Below are 24,509 nucleotides of genomic sequence, written 5' to 3'. Positions count from 1 at the left end.
TGCTCTGCCACTGATCTAGTGATCCAAACAAATCTTGTCCGTTCATAAACTTGACCCCGCAGGTTGAAGAACTATGGACGGCAGATCCGGTCCCGCACAGAACTATCTGTGGGGGTCCATCCACAATGCACCGATATGGCCATGCACCATGCCAATTAGTTCGTACAATATTAAATAAAACCTACAATAAAGAGACAAAGTGATTGACATATAGGACCACATTGTGCATGCAATATAGGGTGTAATTTTTTTGGGTTCGAATCATGAAGGTGGGGCTATAAGGGAGTCACCGATGCGTCATCATCCATTCTGAGGTTTATCAACTTGAGGATAAATTAAGATCGGCGGTTGAGTGTAAGTTGCAAAGTCGCCTACATGCTTTTGGATGCTGATGTGCATACTGTTATTCTGCACAATCCAATCTTCCCAAGTCTGAATCTGAGTAGCCTTACATTCACATTTCTCTGTTAGCTGCATGGCGTTGGGGCTGGTTGTGGGATGGATAAGATTTTTAGTTCAATTCACTATTGGTGATTGCTGAGATGATTTTCTTGTTTGATGATAAAATTTTTTGGTAAGTGATGACTTTGATGGGTGAATGGATAAATGCTACTTTCAAACCCTCCATGCGGCGTTTATGAGAAGCAAATGCCAAGTAGCTAGACTAGGACCATATATATGAAATCACATTTCAAATTCCCAAGAATAACCCATCAGATATGGGTCAGTTCAGCCAATATTCATATATGCCATGCAACCAAAACTATACCCATGCTTGCCCCGTACCCATCTCGAGTCGGATCGAGTCAGGTAATGTAGATGGGGCGTGTTGGGGCAAATCGGGTCGGGAAGATAAGATGAATCAAGTCCGTTCGGGTTGGGTTGAAAAAAATTATAGCTTATAGTTATAATCAAAGAGATTACATGTGTTATATAAATAGGAGGAGATTATAGTTTATTTTCTTGTGACCCAATTTTTGATTCAGATAAAGAGAAATAGTTCATACATAAGTCAAATTAATTAAGGCTTGAGAAGCAAAACAAACAAAAATAATTGGCTTTTATGATTTTTATAGAATGTATATGATTTTTACATTTCAACAATAATAAATTCCTGACAGGGAGAGCGACGACCAAGATGAATGAGGCTGTGGCAGTTATCATTTATCGAGTGAACCGGCGAAGGAATGCATTAAGATTATATTACGTCGGGTCGGACTCAGAAGGGACATACCATTATCCGTATCCGACCAGAACCTGCTTCAGGTATTATATCTAAAACCCATACGTGCCTATGAGCTTAAACGGAACGGATAAAATCTACTCCATCCGAATCATATACTTGATGGGCAGCTAAAATTGCCACCCCTACCATCCTTCCCTCCCTTCCATCCAGCTTGTCTATCTTTGGCAAGTGGACTCCACTTCAATTCTTACTAAACCACCGTTCACTCCAAAGACAAGGACACGTAGAGGAGGAGAAGGAATGTCCTTCTAGAGAGACATGTTGGCATTGGGTCCAAGGAACACTTGCCCTAAATTAGCGGTGTCGTTCACGCTCAAACAACCCCACCCACAAGCTGTTTTCAGACCTCAAGCTCTAAAATCCAGGCTCTGGTTCGTGTACATGTCCAACAAATCCAAACACTAGCTGTTTGGTAAGGGATGAGGTGAGAGCAAGGACTTCCTTGGAAGGAATGACCAACTTATCAGTTGCTTTCCTCAAAGCCATTTTTAAATAGAGAAAACGCAACCAAATTCCCTATTCTTAATGGTGGTCTACGTCACCTCTTTCAGAGAATAACAAAGAGCACCAACTAAACTCTATTTCTTATTCTAAATTATAAAGAGCAACAAGTACAACTAGTTATTGACTATAGAAAACTTAATCAAATGGGGGCTTAGGAGATTCCAAATTTTGAGAACTTCAAATGTACATATGCATAGCGTCAACAAAATTTGATGGAGCAAGAACAAGTTCAAAAATTAACATGACGAGCTACTTTGAGAACACGTAGTTACACTATACTGTGATAGAGTTTCAGGATGAAAAATTGAGTCATGCCCCAATAGTTGCACCCTTCTCTGATTTAGGAGAGATGCTAATTTCCTCGTGACTACTCCATACCTACCTAACCTCTCAAGAGATGACTTCAATTGGAATCCAACTTCTGTCTCTTTGTCCAATTTGAAAAAGGGTATTTGAGAAAGGGTGATACCATCCCACTAAGTACTTGGTGGTGCCAGAAGGCTCTGGGTTGGAATGTCAGAAGGAGATTTTTCCTAACCACTTAACTAAGATAATTCAATCAGTAGTTTCTTAACGATTATTATTAGAAATATAAGACGATGGTGCACCAAAATGAAATAGTAGAAATAATATGTTCTCGCCGGCGTTAATAGCTTCCTCTAAAACAAACGGACGATGAAAACAGAAAAAGAAAGATTCCAACAATTTCTCATAGTTCAACTAGTCCAAAGCTGCCCTAAGAACCGAAAAAAATGTAGCCTACTTAGTTAAAATATTATTAGATGGACCTTAAGCTGTCCTTCTTTTCTCAGAGAACCTTTGAGTTTAGCTTGAGGCTTTGCTTGATTAAATCATCGTGGTTCTAGTATGAATCTGAGGTTTCAATTGATTCATAAATCCACCGAATAACTTTTCGGGGAGAAGGTGCCAGGAAAAGCAGGACACCGGAGGTTTCCATTAAGCTCACACCCAACCTCCTTCTCATGCTTCTACCTTGCCAAGAAGGACCTTCTCCTTTTTGTAATAAAAACCAGTTGGCACCTCAAAATTGGAAAAGAGTTGAGAGAAATATGATACGCATAGAATATACAATCATCTATTAATTTGACCGCCATGCCAATTAACTTCATTCCCACGCTTCCTACTCTCTCCCCCTTTGTCCTTATTCTGCCCCCCACCAACCATCTCCTTTATAAGGCATCCACATCCCCCTCTAAAGCTTCCCGAATCCATCGCAGACCTTCTATTCCCCTTCTATTCCTTCCATACCCTGAACACCTCTCCCCAAACCAAACTCCTTCCTTTCTTCTCCATGGCCTCAAACAAGAGGGTAACACTTGTCCTATTGATCTCCCTTCTATTCCTAGCACCATCCCTTCAAGCAAGGAAGCTCAGGAGCGAAGCAAAACTGAAGGTTCCACCCTTGGAAGCCAGCTTTGTTCTTGGTGCTGCCCTTCCCAGGGGAAGCTCTCCCCCATCTTCTCCGAGCAAAAGTGGTCACAAGACGGTCACCGCAGGCACATCCAAAGGCAACACTCAGCGGCTGTTGGGATCGGTACCGAGCCCAGGGATCGGCCATTAACTTCTTCCCCGAGATGAGTTTGGCTTCACTGTAATAGGAATTTTTGTAGGTGGGAGTCACACAGCTCTCCCCCTCCATTGTTGCTTATAATTTATTCTTTTCCTACTTTATCATTGCTTTGGTTTGCTGTATTGAGCGTCTTCGTAAACGAGGATGAGAGGAAGTGTATACGAGACAAACTAGTGTTGGAGGGTGGTATCCATCCATCACCTCTGTATTTTTGGGTCCCTTCAATTATGTGCAAACAAAAGAAATAATTTTGCCAGTGCAGTACCGAGCATAAGCCAAGCTTCATGTGGTTGCTTCCATTCCCTACGCTTCTAGGTTGCGTGCATAGAAGCATTAGAGAAGAGCTTACAATAGGAATTTGCACGTCACGGTCCATAGTCCACACTGAGATGATAAGATTAGTGACATGATCGCCTTTTGTTTATGGGATTTATTTTTCTAAAGTTGAGGTGAACCTGCTACAAAACTCTTTGTGGACAATAACATGATTTATTCTTTAGTTAAAAAAATATTCATGTCAAAAGCAAAGAAAAGAATTGCAGGAATCATCCGGGTCCAATTCATGCGCTACACCTTTCAAAGCTACGTGTGAACTCGGAGCCTTCTCTAGATGGAGGATAGATGCAATCGATAGGCTAATACTATTTTTTGGACAATTTAATATCGTGCACAAGCCAAGTATAGAATTATCAGTAGCTGCCAAGCTCTTGTGCTAACATGCATTTCACACTCATGTCCAATCTGTGAGGAGGGGGACACCACTGAGCTACCGTCATGCGGCACTACCAATGGTTAAATTGGATAAAGTTATAATAAACCATTTTGTCAAGGTCAACGAAATGTCCCAAGCCAAATGATTCCGGCCATTTCGAACTGTACTCACCGGTACAGTTCTAACAACGAAAATGAAATTCATTGTCAGAGCCGGAGAAAAAGAAGAAAAAAGCAAGTGAGCGATGGAGAAAGAGAGAAAAATATCGAAACGCCGACGGAGGGCCAGCAGAGGCCGCGGCAGGCGAGGCCGCGACCGGTTTTCCGATCTCGAACGAAACAAGAATTCGGTGAAGTCGGACTCCTGTTTCTATTGCGGCCTCCACCGGTTCTCCGCCGCCCTCTGCCAGCCTCCCTCCATCTCTTTTTCTTTCTTCTATAGTATCATTTCTTTCTTCCATAGTATCATGCCTTCTGTCGGTACAAGCCCGACACAACCGTACCGATTCGTGCAGCCGAAAACCGATACAATGCCCGATACAAGTTCCTTCGACCTTGTTTTTTGCTTTATTCAGTAAACCGTGCAGTCCACTTGGTGTGATCTCAAGGGACCAAAAGCCATCTAAACCAGTTGTATGGAGGGTACATGACAAAGAAGAATACAGCACAAGGCTATTGACTTCATTGCAGAGATGTAGAGGGTTAGGTTTTACTTTCACTTCTTTTCTTTTTTTTTGGATTTGGTTTAGTCCTTATCGTTTTGGTAGTGGGGAAATATTTAATGTGGATATTAGATGCTAAGGTGCACGAAAGTCCAACCGGATAATGCCAATTAGTAGGAGATCCTAAGTCTTAGTAGGGCGTTAAGCATAGGAAAGCTAGGTGTAAGCAAGCACTAATGTCTCATATCGAGTGCAAGCTGGCTGATGTAACTCTACTAAAAGTCACCTATGTCTATGATATGATTCGTACTCTAATTTATTTTCCCTTTTTTTTCATAAATTTGGTCCTCAACCAAAAAAAAAAAAAAAACTCAAATCAAACTACATTAATCTAGTAAATTAATAGCACTTCTTCTCCAATGCCTTGATCAATCTTAATAATAATATGTGGTATTTGGCATGTTTATGCACATGACTAATGGAAGATAAGGAATATTTTGTAAGCAGTAATGATCCTAAATGCTCATGAGGAACCATCCCTTGACACCTGCTCTTCTTTTTTGCATCTCCATACCAGACGGCACCAGTGCATGTTGCATCCAAAATTCTCTTAGATAACCCTTGCGGATGCAACCACTGACACAGTTTCTTAGCAATTTTTTCCATTGAGGCATTTTTTATTAAATGTGAACTAACAAATATAGAATTATTGTTGTCAATGAGTTTTCTTAATTTTGTGTTATTCGTTTGTGTGTTTTTTTTGAATATACATTATATTTTTTTTGCATTAAAAGATGGTATCTAGACTTCCAAATTTTATGAACAGTCATTTGATGTGGGATGTGATAATGATTATGTGCCCTTGTGCGCCTGTTTAGGGTATTCGAGTACATCTTATTTGTATTTTTGGATTCTAGATGGCAGAAACTTAGCTGAAAAAAGTCCATGGACATATATGCCTTAGTACTAATCCACTAAGGCTGAATCTGGATTGGATATGGATTCGACACCAATATATATATATCCATACTTATTTTATTTAACAAATACAGATACGGATATTAGTCGGATGCAAAAATTTATATTTATAATTATTTTAAATAGATACGAATACAAATCAGATACTAAAGATATAAATATAAATACGGATATAAATCAGATAATAAAATTTTATGACCAAAAAATCAAAAATATTAATAAGCGAATAATAAATCAAATTAATAACATGTTAATATGATTATATATATTTTTTAAAAAATTCATGAGTGTTATATAATATTAAATAGAGTTATAAATAGAATAAAGGTCATATGTGTGTCTATCCATATTCATATTCATATTCATTTTTCTTTTGACACATATGGACATAGATGCTAGTTGTATGTTCAAATTTTTATCTACATCCCGATCGATTCATATACAAAAATGGATCCAACAGATATTATCCAATCCGCCATTTAGTTTTTTTTTTTTCTTTACTTTTGGAATCCTAAACATAATTCCCGGTTGCAGCATCCCCTTTTCCAACGAATCTAGAGCCTTAAGGGGTGTATCCATTAAACAGTAAAGCTCGTTCGAATTAAGTTTAACATATGCTTCAAGCCTCACTTCCAGTAAGGTTCAAAGCATTTCTAATTATACGCTGCCCATCATATAAAAGATGCTTGATGAATTCATATATACGTGTGATATATAAAGTTAGTGCAAACAATCATGTTATATTTCATGTAAATATCCTACTTGTGGGCCTTTTGGGAGTAGCACTCAGCGTGGAACCAGAAGCATGAATGGTGAAGCAGAGACCAATATTGGAATAGTTAAGTCTCAGCCGCATTAGGATATACATGGAAAGATATAACTATGGTTCTCCACGCTACACACGGGCAAATATCAGGTAGAAAAGAGTTCTGAGGTTCGGATGCTCCATGAAATGCACTTATTTGGAGGCTAGACTCTAATGATTATCCAATGATTGACACACATCTTCTGAATTTTTAAGACTATAACTAGTCGATTCCCATTCTAAATTTTAGTATACATGAGCAAAAAATATATACCAAAATTGTCAGGCCCTAAACCCACTATTTGAGTTGACACGTGACACCCACTGCACCTGGATTGAGGACCCTATGCAAGCATGTCTAATCCCATACCAGTTATACATCGAATAGATCTTCGGTATTTAAACAATGCTACAGAACTCATATAATATTTTACAATTGGCCTTTTTTGAATGAGGTCCTAGATTCTTACTAAGTGGTAGGAGTTATATTGAAAAAACAATATTTAGTATTTTAATCTACCACCATGCTGCAAATAAGTAATTCTTATTTGTAATTAATAATTACACTAATATTTTTTTGATGGAAAGATGATAACAAGTCATGGAATTCGTCACATCTTTCAACAATTTATTCAAAATAAAAGAGAGAGCATCCTCCAACCAAACTGATTCATCATCAATAAAGCAAGCAATTTTAGCTAAAAGATGAACAGCCAGATTCACATATTGCTTCACAGGAGAGATGACACAGCTCCTGGAATTTCTTTAAGTCAGTTTTGTATCTCCAATAATTGCTCCCATATTAGAGAAATCAAGTTGTTATTTTGCAGTAGCAGTCAAAATGTTTTGGACATCCCCTTCTAGCACAATAGTAGTGATACCCAAGTCTAATGCAAATTGACGACCCTTTCTTGTAGCTAATGCTTCACCGTATTCAGCAGAGTTCAGAATACCTATTCTTTTTGACATCCCAGCAATGAACTCCCCCAAGTAATTCCTAATAACAACCTTTGTTCCTGTGACTGCTTCATTTGTAAATATTGCACCATCAACATTGAGCTTGTAATAATTGTTAGAAGAAGGTTTCCAATGAGTCGACAGAGTTCTCCTTTGGACTACAAAATCTTAAGCTCTCGGAAAATCATTCTAAATTTTCATCTATGGTAGTATCTAATGGATCCCTCTACTTTTCTTTGAAGACAAAGTTACTTGACCTAGCTGTTATCCCACAAAATTCCACCTTTCATACACCTCCACCAATCCTTCAATGACAGACCTTGGCTCATATAGGATCTAAACCATAAAGAGAAAAAATTGACATGCAAAAGGGCATTTTTTTTCTCGAAGCACATGCACTATAATCTCTGCTGGACAGCCACACAATTCGAAATGCTTATCCACATTTAATTCCTTTTACCAGATTACATTTTGTCGGTAAGATATCTATACAAGCTTTCCAAAGAAATAATTCGACTTTATATGGGACATTAAATTTCCAAAGGAACTGCCAAATTATCATGAAAGAGCTTCTGTACATACCTAAACTTGATGAATTCTTAGCTGAACCCTTCTCCCATTTCCAGGCTACATGATAAGCACATTCAACAGTAAATTGCTCAGAAGAAGTAAAATACCACAAAATATGATCTCCACGCGGTCGGGTTTCTCTAAGGAATTTTTCTAATTAATTCAGCTTCATGGGGTAATATGTATATATATATATAGGTATGCTTTCAATTCTTATCAATTAGGCAACTAACATTTGCATCCGTATCAAAGAGTTTTCTGAGTTGAGACCACTTCAAAAGGAAGAGTTGTAGGCAACCAACCCGATCCTTTAAAATCGCCTTTGCCTCCCAAATGCTTCTCCATGAGTACGAAGGATCACAACTAAGTGGGGCTTCTAAGAATGAACAATTCAAAGAGTGTTCTTGTCTTATAGGCTCTGTCAAATAATGGTTCTGATTTCAAAGAAATATGGCCCCCCATTTAGTTAAAAGTGCCATATTGAAGGCCTATTAAGTCCCGAAAACCCATGCCACCCTCCTTTTTGGAATGGCAAAGTTTACCTGTCTAACCCAATGTATTTTCCTCCCATCCGTCATTTGGCCCCACCAAAAATTGCTCATCAGACTATTCAATTCTTCACATAAAATAGGCAATTTGAAACAATTCATCATATAAGTGGGACTGCTTGAGCTATAGCTTTGACAAAAACATTCGTACTTGCCAGAAACAATTTCTCCATCCAGCAATGCAACTAATTCTTCACCCACTCTATGATTTCTTTAAAAGTAAGCCTCTTAGATCTGCTAACAAATGGAAAGCCTAAATATTTTCCATGGCGCCTAATAGATTTCGAATGCAACATTCTGGCAATCTGGTTGCAGACTTTCTTTGGTGCATGGAGACGGAATGTGATATCTAACTTTTCCTAATTAATCATCTTCCAGGAAGTCCTCAAGGTCCACAATGGGTAGAATTATGGAGGTCCATCGAGTGCTCAGCATGACTACCCATGTGAACGTGAATGATTAGTAATGTCCCAATCCGATGCAGGAAAGCAGTTGGTACTAAGACGTGGATGTTTGATAATTATCATATCAAATTTATCGAAAAGCAATACACATGTTTGATAATGATGGTGACAAATTTTGACATAATTAGACATTTTTAAGAATAAATCCTGTAGGTCCACATCTTGACTTGTGGTATTCTGTTTGTTCTTGGCTTGTAAATTGTGCCTTAGACATAAATGCAGTTTCTTATTAGGCCCCATTAAGTCCAAAATAACCCCTTATGGTGCTTCATACTTGAATGAAATCAAAGTGGATAAGCAATAGAGTAGGCCACCTGGCTGCAACTGACCTTTTCAGTTTTGCAGCAGGACCCTCCTAGTGTGAGATTTTCAAAAACTACACATAATAATCTGAGTAGCTTAAGCTAGACCAATGTGATAAAATCTGAGCATGTGACTCGTGAATGTTGTACTTGTGCATGAAAGCTTCCAAAAACAAATTAGAATTATAGTTTTTTTCTTTCCTTCTAGACAAATAAAAAAGTATAGTTCTATGTTGCTTCTCCACTTTCTCATGACAAAACAGATTCTACTTTTAGTTCTGTAAATGTTCACTTGATTTTTAATTTTTTTTTGGCCTTGATGGCATGTTCATTAATATAATTATGTTGAATAAATTTCACAAAAAAAGTGGACAGTGCAGAGAAGTTTATAATAAATTCCCACTTATTTCTTGATTTATAATACTTTAGGCTGTGGAACCACATCATGTAAGGAAAAATCATGAATCTGCAAACCTAAACGAACTGGCCTCAAGTGGACAGTGCATCAGTTAGAATAAGATGTCATGGCATCTATCAGATGAAATGCTTAGTGAGACAAATATGATGGTTAGACCACTTATGCGCTGCACATCAATCAACCTACTCAACCTACTCTGTGTCAAGATGATAACCATCCAGACCTTCAGCCACAGCATGACTAAAGACAAAATATCACAATGATCCTGAGTAGAATCTCGCCAAGCTTATTGAGGTCAGCTGACAAGATGATGCCCAAACTAACAGAAACAAATATATGGAATACATCTAAAAGGCCAAGAGATTTCATGAATTTCCAGCATCTCTCGCAGTGTCTAAGCCAACAAGCATAAGATAAGGATCCTCGCGATAAAGGTTGCGCAATGGTATGTCACAATACCTTTCTAATGACTGGATAGCCAAACATTTTTCCTAAACAGTCACCTCTTTGCAAGGTATACATGTATAGTCTCAGTTAAGGATAATAAATAATCAGATATTAGTATCAGCTACTTGAATTTGTTGGTATTAAGAAGATCATCTATATGGAGTGCAGAATATGCTAAAATTAAGCTGTATACTGATAGTGCAATAAGTCTCAAATTCTTACAGATATCAGTTTTCCAACAATACATACCAGAAAATCAAAGTAGTTGTTGTCATGAAATCTGAATGGCTCTGTTTTGTTGAAAGATTTCATAAATGGTGTTGTAAGAGGTAAATATGGTGGAATTAAGTTTTATCAACAATGCTTTCAATCATGGAGAAAGTTTGCTTTCCATAATTGGAGTCATACCATGCAAGCATAAGTTTGCTTGTTCAGCCATGATAATCTAGCTTTTGAAATTTAGACAGATTCTGGAAATTATCTTATAAAATATGAACTATTAAAGAAGGAAAACTAACTATTGTCCATGGTCATAGTACAAACATGCAAAAGTAAAGTTTGGTCGTTAAGATGTGGTACGGATTTCTTTTCCAATATATCAATAGTACTGCGTTACAATCAAAGTAGAGGGTGAAATTAAATACAATTCAAAATAACTTTTGAGTCCTTTAGATTATTACCTAATAATCACTAATAAACAATGACATTGCTTATCAATCACTAACTTGTTTCTCTATAGGGCGAGAATTTAAAGCCTGTATTACTTGGACAACTCCAAAAATCCATGTTAGATACATATGAATTGGATAAAACTCCTAGACAGTTATGATGTTCTCTGGCAATAACTTTTAAAGATTGGTAGATAGTTGGACTCTTCCAACAATGAGTTTGACCCTCCACATTGACATTATAACAGAGTGTCTACTCTTTTTTCAGAAATTGGTGGGGATGTAGCTATTGCAATAACTTTACAAAATGCCATTTTACTTATATCCTTTAGTTAAATTGGAAGCCTGGATGATAAAAATGTAGAATAGAAGACCATAACAAACTATCTTTTTAATATTTTCTTCTTAATATCCAAGTCAATGATATTTAAAGGTTTAAATATAATTTAGTTAAAATTATATATTGTCCTATGTATTCCCATTTTTCTCTTGCCCGGTCAGGCACTTGGATATGCATCCAAGTATGATTCTAGGATTCATGTCCATGCACCACTATTTAAAGCCAGCCACTCATGCTAGCATGTGAGACAAGACAATATACTTTTTAGAAAATCAAACAAAACAACTGCAAGCATCTAGAAAACTTGAAGGACAAATAAAAAGATGACTTGGGTGATAGTAAAAATTTAGAAGATTGAACACTATTTTGAACAAAGGTAAAGGAGGTGATTGCATCTCACCATCTAAAGCAGAAATTGCATGATCTGCTTTCTGACAGGCATCGAACTCTGCAAATGTGTAGCCTGGTGAATTCCTTGCTATCCATACACTGAGATGGTAAAAGTTGTTATTCAAAACAGACCATTAGTATCAGCTGCTTTCATAACTAACAACCAAATTGTTTCAGCATCCATACAAAGTCTAAATAGAAAGACCAGCAGACTACGATTAAATGAACGTGCAGGGCTGCAAATATCAATTGAGCTACAGGTAAACTACACATGTTCGAACAAGTAAAATGGCATATGCACCAGGTAATATATATGTATATGGCAATGATATCCACGACCTGAATACAGTGTTCAAAGCTTGCCCTCAGTGCCTATTTATTTGAAACAAGCAATAGGAGAGTTCTAACTGTGGCCTGAGGATGTAGAGGAAAATATGGCGACTTAACCACGGTTAATAAAAAAACATTAGTTGCTTTTAACCAAACACAATGATCAATCTCTGACAAAGCCGATTCAAGTTCATGCAATTCCAGTGATCCAAGTTTCAACCATGCACCCAACATGAACGACATTTCGGTCCTTTTCAAGAATCAGGTAGTTCCGTTGTTTTGTGAGGTAAGTTAAGGATGAGATCGCGGGTGGGTAGACTAAAGATAGCCACGCATTTTTTGGTTTAGAAGTTAGGGAGCAATCAAATTGGAGGAATTCCGTATATTAGAATAACTTACATTGGTTTCAACCACAAGAATTACTTAAAACAGCATATTCACGCATCACCGTGGTCAGATTCCATGAAGCAAAACATCAAACGCGTGGCGTGCAATGACAGCAAGCCCACAGTTCAAGCTGCCAAGAGAAGGAATTTAGCATGAAACATGGTACATCTAAAAACTACAAGAAGAAGGGATAAAACTATAAAAAGGAATTAATCAGAAGAAGGGAGGAAAGGGCACGAAAGTTATTAAGCGGAAGCTGTTGAGGCAACGAAACGATTACCTTGTAACGACTCCATAGGCGCCCAACTTGTCCGCTATTTCGCGTTCAGACTGGGAATCGCACCTGAAGATCGACGAGACGACGACACGAAGGCAAAGGCCGGAGCCCGTCGATCTCTCACTTCAGAATCCGATAAATGTTCTCCCTCAGACGCTCACCTTTGGTTGGTGTTATCCGAAAAAACGAACTCACCTAGTCCGAGAGTACTTTGAACAAAAAGGAAGCAAGCCGATTGACAACCATCCATCCAAGACATTTATGTCGTTATATGTATTTTTTAATTAAATTCATCACACGGTGATCCGATTTATGAATTTATATTGACTGGTGAGCCAGCTGTATCCTCCGCACAAGATCTCAATACACGTTCTCCCAGTTTAGATATGTAAGTTTTAGGTTAATCTTGTGCTTAACCCTTAGTGTTCCTTTGGTTGGAGTATGTCGGATTATAAGATAATAAATAATTATTGAAGAAAATAAATTTTATCATATTTGATTAGTAGAAAAATTACTCTAAAAAATAGCATCGAAAAAAAAAATACTTTGCTTGGTTTGAAATAGTCTTACAATTTTATAACAATACCTTTGAATAGAGAATTTAAGTAATACTATTTTTTTAGTCTATTTATTAGCCATTTATGGCCCACTTATATAAATTCCGTCAATATTGGCTATTTTGAATATTAAAATATATTTTATATGTGTTAATAAATATTTTAAATTAATTTTATATATATTAGAAAATATATTTCTTACTATAAATTAATTTTAAAATATTTTGGTATATAAATAAATATACTAGTTATTAATAAATCCTAAATTAGATGTATTGATAATTAATAAATATTTGCTATTTATTTATTAATAAATATATCAACATATTAAATACATTACTATTTACAAATATTGTTTTAATATATATTATAATATATTAATATAATTAATATTAATTATATAATATAATTGATATAATATTAATATGTTATAAGTGTGGATATTTTCGTCGAGAAATGATAATTTTAGATTACCTTCATTCGGTAATCCAGCATAGAAAAAATAAATATTATCTTTATAGTAGTATTTATTTTACATTTTTAAAAAAATAGATATTAAATCTATCATTTATTTTATAATTTTTTTATCTATTTTCATACTAAATATTATAATTTAATATAAAATCGTCATCATTTGGATCTCGAAGTAAATTATGAGAAAGTACACTTGAGATCAACTTCAACGTTCGCACGACTTGGTTCGACCCTAACACCACGGAGAGGCGGTGACTTGCCCACGGCCTGTTGCCTTCACTCGGTAACACCCCGTCCCATGCAAAGTTATCAAGTAAAGGCTTTTCCAAATATTTCCTTTCTTCTCATCAATTCTTTAAGTTTTAAAAACAACTGGAGTTTTTATCATTTATTTTCAAATTTTACATATCTTGGTAACGCAAGGCGATCATCTCCAATTGCTTAGCCCGTTGGAGACTCAAAACTAAACACAAAAGTCCGGTCTAAAATAGCCGGCATGGGTCATCGTCGTCAAGCATAGAAATAGGAGGCCTACTGCACCAAGTGCAACGACGACCATGGTAATGGCGCCGAAATTGGCGACCTATCTGATTGACCGCCCAGATCCGACTGCAGCAAAATATTTTTTTTTTTCTTGAACCAAGGTAGTAATGAATATTAAATTAACTGACACCAGGGTGTTAGATCGTGGCACGACTAGAAGTCTGTCACGAGTAATTCCAATCCAGCTCGGTATCTTATTCGAATTCTAATTTTGAATCTAGATCTGATCCAATAAAAAATCAGATCCATGGCGGCAACGAACCAAAAAAGAGAACAGCAAGGATGATAACAAAGAGAGAAGCGATATTGTAGATGAAGAGAAGCGATATCTAGATCTGGTCCCGTCTGAATTAGGTTTTGTACTGCTACTTTGTCGGTGAAATAAACTGAGCCATTCTTAAGACTGATGACGCCCTTCATCATCCCCAAGGAAAATTAACAATGGAAGAATCCCAGGAGCAGCCCACGAAGGACAGACGGTGCCAAGAACACGGTGTCCACCGGGACAGCCACGGAGCGCAAATGCCAACAAAAACCACCCATTCTAAGATGTCGACGCACTGGAGAATTACGCAGCACCTGCATCTCATGTTCCGTGACGCCCATTTGCTCGACCATCCACCCAAATAATACTAGTATTCTATTTCCCCCAAGACCAACCACCATTATTTTTATTCTAACAAAATGTCCAACCAGACAAAACGCCACTAAGTTTCCCACACACGGCATTCCCCCACACTATAAACTAATATGCCATCTGTCATTATCTATCAATCCACATAGACCTAATAAATACTCGCTTTAATTATAAAAAATAATAATACATAATATTATCATTCTGTTTACTATTAATAGCCGCTTGGAGAGTCCTTTCCACCTTTTCCATCAGACCTGTCTCCCCACCGCCCCACATCCCGGGACAAGTACCGCAGGGCCCACTTGGCAAAATCCGGGATGGCAACAACAGGCTTAGGTGCCTCCAGCGCCGTCCGATGGCTCATCAAGATCTCCACCCTATCTTGGAGAAGGGTCATGACCGCCCACCCATCTGAGGCGCAGATGATGCGATGGAGACTTTACACTGTATCAGCGTCTTCCCCACCCGGAAACCGGGGACCACCGTGAACCCCACGGTGGGGGGCCTCAGTCCGGCAGCGTCGTCGTCGTCGTCCTCCTCCTCCGCCACGCTCTCCATGTAAACCTCCGAGAACCGGCAGCCCTGCCGGGCCTGGAAGATGGACCCCTCCCCCGGCCCGAACGAGAAGAAGAGGCAGTGGAGGAGCCACACGCGCCTCGCCATCTCCGCGAAGCCGGAGAAGAACGCCGACACCGGGAACCCCTGCCCCGAGCTCACCAGCGCCCTCTGCTCCAGACTACCAACGAACGACGCCTCCATCTTCGGGTGGACCAGGGCCAAATACTTCGCCCTTATGAACTTCCCCAACGCCGACTTTTGGGTTCCCCCTTCGAAAGCCTGCTTTATTTTCACGAATTTGAGCTCGGTGAACTCGTCGAAGAACCGGCGCCGGTCCCAAGTGGATCGGTCTGCCAAGGAGCTAAGATTGAAGTCCCGGCGATGGAAGTCGGAGAACATTTTCTGGCAGACGAATGATTCGAAGGCGAAGATCCGGTGGCTGGGCTTCCGGCGAAGTACGTCGGGCTGGATGGATCCGGCCGCGGCGTCAAGGTCCCACCCGGCTGATTCCATCTCCTTAACCATCAGCTTGACGAAGCACCGGATCGATTTCACGGTGTACCGCAGCGCGGTGAGGAAATGGGTGGGGTTCAGCCCGGAGAGGTGGAGGTCGTCGAGCGCGGACAGCGAGCGGCCCGGGTGGAGCCTGGCGTCGAGGGCTCGGTTCTGCTTCTCCAGGGCTTGGAGCTGGGCTTGGAGGGAGAGGATGTCGGAGTCCCTGAGCTGGAGCTCGGCCTCGAGCTTCTTGGTGGTGATCTGGTAGGTCTTGAGGAGGCTGCGCTGCTCCTGGTTCCGGGCCTCCAGGGCCGGCTGGGAGACCGGTGGAGCGGTGGATTGGAGCTGCTTGCTGAGGTAGGACTGCTTGAGGACGGAGAGGTGCTTGAGCTCGGAGACCACGGCCTGGTCAGCGGACTGGATGGAGTCGGGATCGTAGGGGGACTGAGCCACCTGGAGCTGGGCGTAGGCGGCCTTGATGGCGGAGATGCTGGCGAAGAGGTTGGCGAGGAGGGATTCCATCGCCTCTTTATCCTTGGAGGACAGCTTCTTCTGCGAGTGCTGCTGCTGCTGCTTCTCATCCTCGCCTTTGTGAGGCTCGGAGGGCATGGCGGAGAAGTAGTCTCTGAGGTTTTCCTGAGAGCTTGAGCTTCTCCATGATTGGCCTATCTTTGCCCGGGACGACACCATTACCGCTGCCTCCGACGGAGCCGGTGGCGTCCCGGCGGCGGCGGATGCGGAACATCTTGGTGAAGGGCTTGCTCGGTGACTCCAGGTTAGATGGCGCCGGCCTCGTCTCTTCCACTATTCGTCTATTCAGGAAGAGAAAACCCTGATTTTGACCGGGAGAGGAGATCGAACAGCCTCAGAAAATTAGAAAGAAACTGGTGCGAGGACGGGAGAAGAGGAACGAGTGGCTGAAGCGTCCGCCAGAAGCAATCCAACGGCACCGAGAGCCAATCCGACGGCAGCGGTCTCTGTTGTCCTAAAGGAGAGGTTCCCTTAGAAGCGGGGTTATTTTGCTATAAAAATGAAAAAGAATAAGGAAAGGAGATTTTAAAGAGGGGGAAAGCGAAAGGAAGGGGAAGCCGTAGAGCAAAGATGCCGACAAAGCTACAGTACAGAGCTTCAATTAATTAAAAAAGAACAATAATTGCACTATATTCCAAATAAAAAAATTAAAAATCTCCCATTATTCAATTTAATAATTTTTCTCCATGAGATTCTCGCATTGATGGGAGCATGTCCCATGGGCATGATCGGACAAATGCCGCAATCCGACATTAAAAAAATACTATATTTAGAATGCAGAGGAAAAGGGAGAAAAAAACAAAAGCTTTTGCTTGCCAAGAGGAATCTAGAATATAATTCTTTTTAAATGAAAAAAACCTAGAATATGGTAGTGGTGACAAATAGCTGGTTTGCGGCCTAAATTCTATCAGCATGAAGTCTGAAGGTGTTTTTTTTTTTTCTCACTATAACAGATGACTCATCCATCTTTAATGTAGATATATCTAAAAATACCGAAAAAACAACACCTCACATATTCACAAGATCCCCTAAAATGATCAGCTACCATGAGGCACTCAGTCCGCAGTCCTGCTAGCTTCTCTATAAACGTTCTTCACCGGAAACTTGTCTGAAGACGTCGAATTTTAACAGCAACAAGATTATAGTCCGTACTTGCACACAGCACAGTCCAAGTCCACCTGCACCACTCGGTCCCAAGTCCCAACTATCAAATCCATATATTGATTAAGGCCCCATGCTAGTGTTGAGAATGAAGGGAATAATTTCAATACCATCCTCTCAATAGGCTGCGGTTTATTTATCATGTAGACCCATGTCAAATATTTCAAATAAGCTTGTGGGGTAACTGTTCGTTTCCAGTGCATTCATCACGTTTGCATGAGATAAATGATGACTTTTAACAGTTATAAGCTAGCTTTCATTGAATGAATCAGGCCAGTGTGGAGTGCCTGGAACGCCTAGACAAAGATAAATTAGGATTTAATAAGGGGAGGAAATAAAAATCATGGCAAAGATGGAAAAATGATTATCTAGAGAGGGTTAGATCTATGCCTTATAATTTGGTGGTTTGCATGACTAATTTGACAAAGAAAAATCAGATTGGTGGTTTGAATATTTCCAGTGCACGCAGCGAAGAGATAGAATGTTTTGGACAAAATCAGATCTTAGAGCAAAGGAGTCCAGCGATGTAAATGGGCCGGTTCGGAGCACCAAAGCCAGTTAAAGCGTCCATCCGTTAAAAGAGATCCAACCAAGGGAAAGGACCGGTATAACGGCAAAAGAATTAGGCGAGCCTTGGCGTGAGCGACCCAAGCACAGCAGTGGCAACTCAAAAGAATAATTACCTATAAGTAACAGTAACGTAATCTAAAGTTGAAAACCAAGGTAAAGTATAATTCTAGCATTACATCCTTGTGATAGCAAATAGTCAGGGGTGCAAATAGGTAAGACCGGACCGAGTCATAAGTGACTTTTCTTATTCAGATTTTAATATTGAACCCAAATCCGACCCAATAGAATATGGGAATAAATCAAGTTAGATCCACGGTTAAAATTTCTGACCCTATCCGTCATTCGAGTCCGATCGGGTCTGGATCCGGATCGATTTCAGATAATCTAGCAAAAGTTCTATAGCATAATTAGCCACCTATACCAAATTGGCCATAAACACTGCTGCTGATTTCATAGGTTCAAATATTATGTTTATAGGTTTGCAAAATATTCAATTATATAAAGTACAGTAACCCAAAGATTCAGTCGAGAGAATGATACTGTTCTTTTTAACAAACAAAATAACATTGTTTTTAATTTTCTTGACGAAGTACGTGATTTTAATAGATTTGGTCATCCTTCTCCTGATCCTGGAGCGTACATGAGGACACTGATTTGGATGGTGAGACTTGTGCTTCAAGATTGATTGATTTTAATAAATCTCCAACAGATTCCAACACAATCTCTAGATTCCGTTTTAGCATTTTGATGGGCGACAGAACCACGAGTCTTAAAATTCTCATGCTCCAAATGCATGAGAAGTGGTTGAAAAGCTTCACGAAAAGCTCTTGACGACCAATCCTTTGCATTTAAAACTGTTTTCGCATAGAGTTCAAGGAATACCGGCTATATTAAGAAAAAATCAAGATCCAAAATCTTCATATGGGCCCTAAAGATATATCTGGATTTAGGTCGCGTCAAGCCGAGTTGTAGAGTAAACGATCTAAAATTCATCCAAAAAATAATAGGTCTGATCGAAAAAAAATTAATAAATCCAAACATGGCTCGAAAAATAAAACGAGTTGAATTTTAGAATGCGACTTAGCCACACAGATCTTTTAAAATAGACCGGATCTAGCCTAAGTCGGTCGAATCAAATCTAAATGAATTGGGTCAGATCGGATGACTCATCCTCGATTACAAAAATAGAGTTCTTTTATTTTATTCCGATACGGAATACAGCGGGTTCCTATTTGTGACATACCACCAGTCATGACGCAGAACAACTCTTTCCCAAAGCGGATTCTGCCACTGCCAAGCGCTCATCCGGCCATAATCGGTAACTATTGAAACGGAAAACCGGCATCAAGCAAACGGAAAACCACAAAAAAAGGGAAAAATCCGAAACAGCAAACGAAAAACAGGGGATGGACAAGTCCTGGATGTTTTGTAATTCATTTTTTCTGATCTTGGATCGTTTTCGGATTGCAGCGATCGATGAATCAGTAAAACCCCCTTTAACTGAACTGATCTTTTTCTTTGCTCGGATTAAGAGAAGAAGGTAAGGAACCACTATCTTTTGAACGGTTCGGAAACTTACCAGAAATCTTGGATCGGAATAGGGCTATGCTCTTGCTCTTCTCAGGCCTTCTTCTTCTATCCCTTTCCGACGAAGCTTGCGCTTCCGAGACGACCGTCACCGAGAGGAGAAATCTTTTCACCGGAGCCGGCGCAACCGAGCTCGTCTATGAAGAAAACGACCCCAAAATCAAATCTTTAAAGAGCCGCCGCCTCCTACTTCCTCTATTTCTTCTATCTATCAGAAATCGGAGCTTCTCGCATAGAAAACCTCGAAGACGAGCGGAGAGAGCAAGAGGAAGAGAGTGGGCGGAAGTGCGAAAAGACGAGAAAGCGGCGCAAGAATGGAAGAGAAGGGGCGCAGGTGCGTCGGGGAACGCCCTACTTCCTCTATTTCTTCTATCAGAAATCAGAGCTTCTCGCATAGAAAACCTCGAAGACGAGCGGAGAGAGCAAGAGGAAGAGAGTGGGTGGAAGTGCGAAAAGACGAGAAAGCGGCGCAAGAATGGAAGAGAAGGGGCGCAGGTGCGTCGGGGAACGCAGAATCGGATATAAAAACCCTTCTCCGCTTCTTTTAAGTCCATTTAACGCATACTTAATTACCTTCGTTTAACGCTGGAAATATCTTTCCTCGCTGATCTCTCTAGAAGCTCTGTTTCCCGTTAGAGAAAACGGTGGTACGATGAGGGTGTTTTTTTTTTCCTCTCCATCTCTGTCAATCTCTCAATTTCCTCTCTCCAAAGCCCAAACTAGCCAAATCAAGCTTTAGACTGTGATTGGGTTCGAGCTTAGATTGATTTTTTGATAAAAATTATGATCTTTGGCCCGGCATGAAGCTCAAAAAAATTTTCATGTCAAGCTTGCGCTGCATAGAAAACCAATCTAATCTGACCCAATTTTTAACCATATCCGGCCGTCTCTGTCATCCTTATCTCTTTCTAATCAATATCCCAATACCTGCTCTCCTCCAAACAATTGGATCATCCAATTCAATGCGAAGAAAATAATAAGGCCACCGATCAAATACTAGAATTCTTGAAGGAAAAGCACTAGAGTTACCTGCGTGGTTACAATCACAACGAATGAAACAAAGAAAGTGAGGTTCTTCTCGTAGAAGATCTTACAGCGGAGATGATGTGGACGGCATAGGCTTTAGCGGCGCCGGAGTTGGCGAAGATGGTGATAAGCACATGCTCCTTGACGTTGAAGGGCCCGGGATTGAGCGTGAACTCCCACCGGCTGCCCCTGAAGAAGGCGAAGGCTTCTAAGACGGTAACCACTTCTGTACAGTGAATTAGTGAAATAAAGCGCTTCGGTCTCTACCCTCCTTAGTCCATCCTGCAATGTAACTAAGGATGATAATGCTTAGACCGTTTAACTTATTTTAATTTATTGTACATTGAGTTGGATTATATTTCTAAAAAGAAGGATTAGATTTGGGTCTAAATTTTTGACCCGTTTAATAGATAAGGTAGGGCATGGAATTTATCAAAGAACCTTGGTTTCCTAATCAATTCGCTCATGTTGGTAGCATCACTCCTTGCTAGACCCTCTTTTCTCCTAAGATTAGAGTTGATTACGGGCTAGCTGGCCCATCCAGTCTAACCTAATTTAGTGGGCTGGGACACTAAAAATAAGCCTGTGGGATAAACCCGTGCAAAAAAAGCGGAAAAATTAAAGAATGGCCCGACTTGACTTGGCCCTATATATATATATATATATATATATATATATATATATATATATATATATATATATATATATATATATATATATATATATATATATATATATATATATATATATATATATATATATATATATATATCGGGGCATTTGGTAACCCCAACAGGATCACCATGGTGATCTAAGATCCCCGGTGATCCGAATGCTGGGGTGATTTGATCCCAGTAATCTAAGATCAATGTATTTGGTAGGCAATGGTCCAGTAATTAAAAATCCTCAAGTATCCATGAGTAACTTGTTTGGTATGGTACGGAGATCCAAGATCACCGTCCAAATAATATCACAAATACCCCTGATATATTTTAGATAGATTTTTTATGTGTTTTTAGTTCTCATCAATTAAAAATGTAAGTCAATATGCTAATTTCTATAATAGCGTTATAATTTTGTCACATATTATACTTTTAATAGCTCTTATCATATATTTATTAATCATATAAAATATATTATAATAAATATTAATATATTTATCAATATATAATTATTAATATATTCTATAAAAATATATTTATTACTCCTATAAGTTATTAATCTTATAAAAATATGTTATTTTTCATTATAGAATTAATATTTTTATTTATACTTATAATAGATTTTTTAATACTAATAATTATTTTGATTAGGAAAATAAGGTAAATAGGAGTAATATATTAAATATTTCATTATATAAATATAATATATAATAATATATTTCTACTATATAATATCATTATATTATTTTATATATATATATATAACATTGACATAATATATTGATGGTATATTGAAGGGTATTTTTGTCTTTAATTTTCAATCCGAATCACTATCTTGGGGTGATCTTGAATTTCCGACCTCAAGGATGGGTATCCCATCACCGAGTTGGACGGTGATGGGAGAAATGGAGGTGATTTAGGATCACCGCCACATAGGATCATCGTGGTACAACCAAACGCGGTGATCTCATCACCTCCACCCACATCATCCTTGATCCTGGGAGGATCACCCTGTTGCTGGAAATTGGACCCGAGGGCGGCCGCGAACCGAGGAGGAGGAGGAGCTCCGGCGAAAACTGGCGGGCGGCGATCCGTCGGCGGGCGGCGTCCTCCGTGGGGGGCCTGCAAGAAGCCGGTGGCCGGGCTTTTCCGGCGCCGGCCCTCCGATGCCTAAGTCAGAGGGGGGCTTAATTTTGGAGAAGAGAGAGGGACTGTATGTGAAGTCCGAAAAATCCCCTTGGGAGGAAGAAGCCTCCAGCCCCCTTTTTAGAGGGAGAAGCTCCCCTTTTATAGGGAGAGTGGCAGGGTTACCTGTGATGTGACTGGGCGAATTAATGGGTTACCGTCACGATTGGACGTGGGCGTGGAAGTAATGAGTTGCCGTGGATGGCCCGTTCCCATCATGGGAGGAGATGGCGTGCAGCCAGAGCTTGCTTGAGGCGCACAGTGCAGTACATTCTTGGGAATGATGAGGCGTTGACAGTCGTAGCAGAGTATGGTTCCTGATTAATATGTCGTGGCGTGGCCGGCAAGTAAAACATGGTGCGGTAAGGCTGCTGCAGGGCATGTCCGCAGCATATAGATGACGAGGCCGGCCTTCTGAGGTCAGCTCAGCCTTCTGGTCTCGTCCTGCTGGTCTTAGCCTTCTGTGCTCGGCCTACTGTGCTCGGCCTTCTGGTCTCGGCCCGCTGAGCTCGGCCTTCTGAGCTCGGCAGCCTTCTGGTCTCGGCCTGCTGAGCTCGGCCTTCCGAGCTCGGCAGCCTTCTGATTTCGGCCATCTGAGCTCGGCCTGCATGATGAGCCCGGCCTGCATGATGAGCTCGGCAGCCTTCTGAGCTCGGCTTGCATGAGCTCGGCTCGGCTTTCTGAGCTCGGCCTGCATGATGAGCTCGGCCTGCATGATGAGCTCGGCTCGGCCTGCATGATGAGCTCAGGCTTGTTGTCAGATTTGGGTGCTTTAATTGTACGTGTGGGGTGGTCTATTTTTTCCCCCAACACTACCCCCGACTTCCGAGTTCGAGCAGCTTTTTGGCTCGGGCGAAGGAAGTAGTCTAGTCGTCGATCATCCTGTAACATAGCCAAATCTATATGGAGATGTGCGTGCCAAGTAGGGTGTACCTCTCATGCAGTTGGAGTTAAGTGCTCCAGGTTGACTCAGCGGCCTTCTTTGGCCTTGTCTGTTGACGATCAAGCCGAAATCGAGCCGAGCTCGATAGTCGATGGAGATCGAGCCGAGCTCGATTACTCGATGGAGATCGAGCCGAGCTCGATTAGTCGATGGAGACCGAGCCGAGCTCGATTAGTCGATGGAGACCGAGCCGAGCTCGATTAGTCGATGGAGACCGAGCCGAGCTCGATTAGTCGATGGAGACCGAGCCGAGCTCGATTAGTCGATGGAGATCGACGTTAATCCTTTAACTGGGGGATCCGAGCTTGGTCGGGAATCCGATCTTGGAGACATACGGAAGATGGACTTCATTCGTTGGCGATCGTGCGCCCTTATTCGGAGCGGGGCGACGTTGGAGATAGAGATACCCGTAGGTCGTTTTTTGGATTCTCCGACCTGAAAATAGATAAAATATTGAAATTATTTGAAGCCAAAGTGGCGTCCTGTACCTTTTGGAGATATTTTGATGGCTCCTGAGCTCCAAAGTCCCTCAGGACTTGGCTCAGCACCAGCCTTCTTTGGCTCGATTTTCTGGGAGGTGTTCTGCGCTCGGGCTTCTGAGCTCGCGCTTATGAGCTCAGCAGCCTTCTGGTTTCGGCCTTCTGAGCTCGGCCTGCATGAGCTCTGCCTGGATGAGACTGCTGCAGGTCGTGGCTGCAGCATGTGGATGACGAGCTCGGCCTTCTGAGCTCGGCCTGGATGAGACTGCTCCAGGTCGTGGCTGCAGCATGTGGATGACGAGCTCGGCCTTCTGAGCTCGGCTCGGCCTGCATGAGCTCGGCCTGGATGAGACTGCTCCAGGTCGTGGCTGCAGCATGTGGATGACGAGCTCGGCCTTCTGAGCTCGGCTCGGCCTGCATGAGCTTGGCCTGGATGAGCTCGGCTTGCATGATGAGCTCGGCTCAGTCTTCTGAGCTCGGCTTGGCTCTCTGTGCACGGCCGGGGC

The 24,509-nt window shown here is 40.7% G+C and overlaps 1 protein-coding gene and 1 long non-coding RNA gene across 5 annotated transcripts; both read right to left on the bottom strand.

Annotated features, from left to right (window-relative positions):
* Nucleotides 1-7,849: 7,849 nt before the first annotated feature.
* On the bottom strand, nt 7,850-12,957 carry LOC120111939. 2 transcript variants are annotated; one of them, XR_005513437.1, is made up of 3 exons: nt 12,599-12,956; nt 12,331-12,448; nt 7,850-11,700 (listed from the first exon to the last, which is right to left on the bottom strand). It is a non-coding gene; the product is annotated as an uncharacterized LOC120111939 (long non-coding RNA). The 2 variants fall into 2 exon arrangements; XR_005513438.1 differs by lacking the exon at nt 12,331-12,448 and having other exon boundaries at nt 12,599-12,957.
* Nucleotides 12,958-14,807: 1,850 nt separating this feature from the next.
* LOC103710272 (protein GRAVITROPIC IN THE LIGHT 1) lies at nt 14,808-20,311 on the bottom strand. Of its 3 annotated transcripts, none has more exons than XM_008795937.4 (2): nt 19,701-20,311; nt 14,808-16,881 (listed from the first exon to the last, which is right to left on the bottom strand). In XM_008795937.4, exon 2 carries the CDS (start codon nt 16,547-16,549, stop codon nt 15,200-15,202), a length of 1,350 nt encoding a protein of 449 aa, XP_008794159.2. In that variant the 5' UTR covers nt 16,550-16,881; nt 19,701-20,311; the 3' UTR covers nt 14,808-15,199. The 3 variants fall into 3 exon arrangements, with proteins under 3 accessions (XP_008794159.2, XP_008794158.2, XP_008794160.2); XM_008795936.4 differs by having other exon boundaries at nt 14,808-16,844; nt 19,701-20,310; XM_008795938.4 differs by having other exon boundaries at nt 14,808-16,836; nt 19,701-20,310.
* Between the last annotated feature and the right edge of the window lie 4,198 nt (nt 20,312-24,509).

Source organism: Phoenix dactylifera, chromosome 9 (genome assembly GCF_009389715.1).
Source record: "Phoenix dactylifera cultivar Barhee BC4 chromosome 9, palm_55x_up_171113_PBpolish2nd_filt_p, whole genome shotgun sequence".
Classification (NCBI taxonomy): domain Eukaryota; kingdom Viridiplantae; phylum Streptophyta; class Magnoliopsida; order Arecales; family Arecaceae; genus Phoenix; species Phoenix dactylifera.
Note: the sequence above shows the minus strand (reverse complement) of the source record. Positions and strands in the feature narration are given on the sequence as shown.

Coding starts and splice junctions, on each gene's coding strand:
- LOC103710272 (XM_008795937.4), bottom strand. CDS start 16,549: ATGGTGTCGTCCCGGGCAAAGATAGGCCAATCATGGAGAAGCTCAAGC.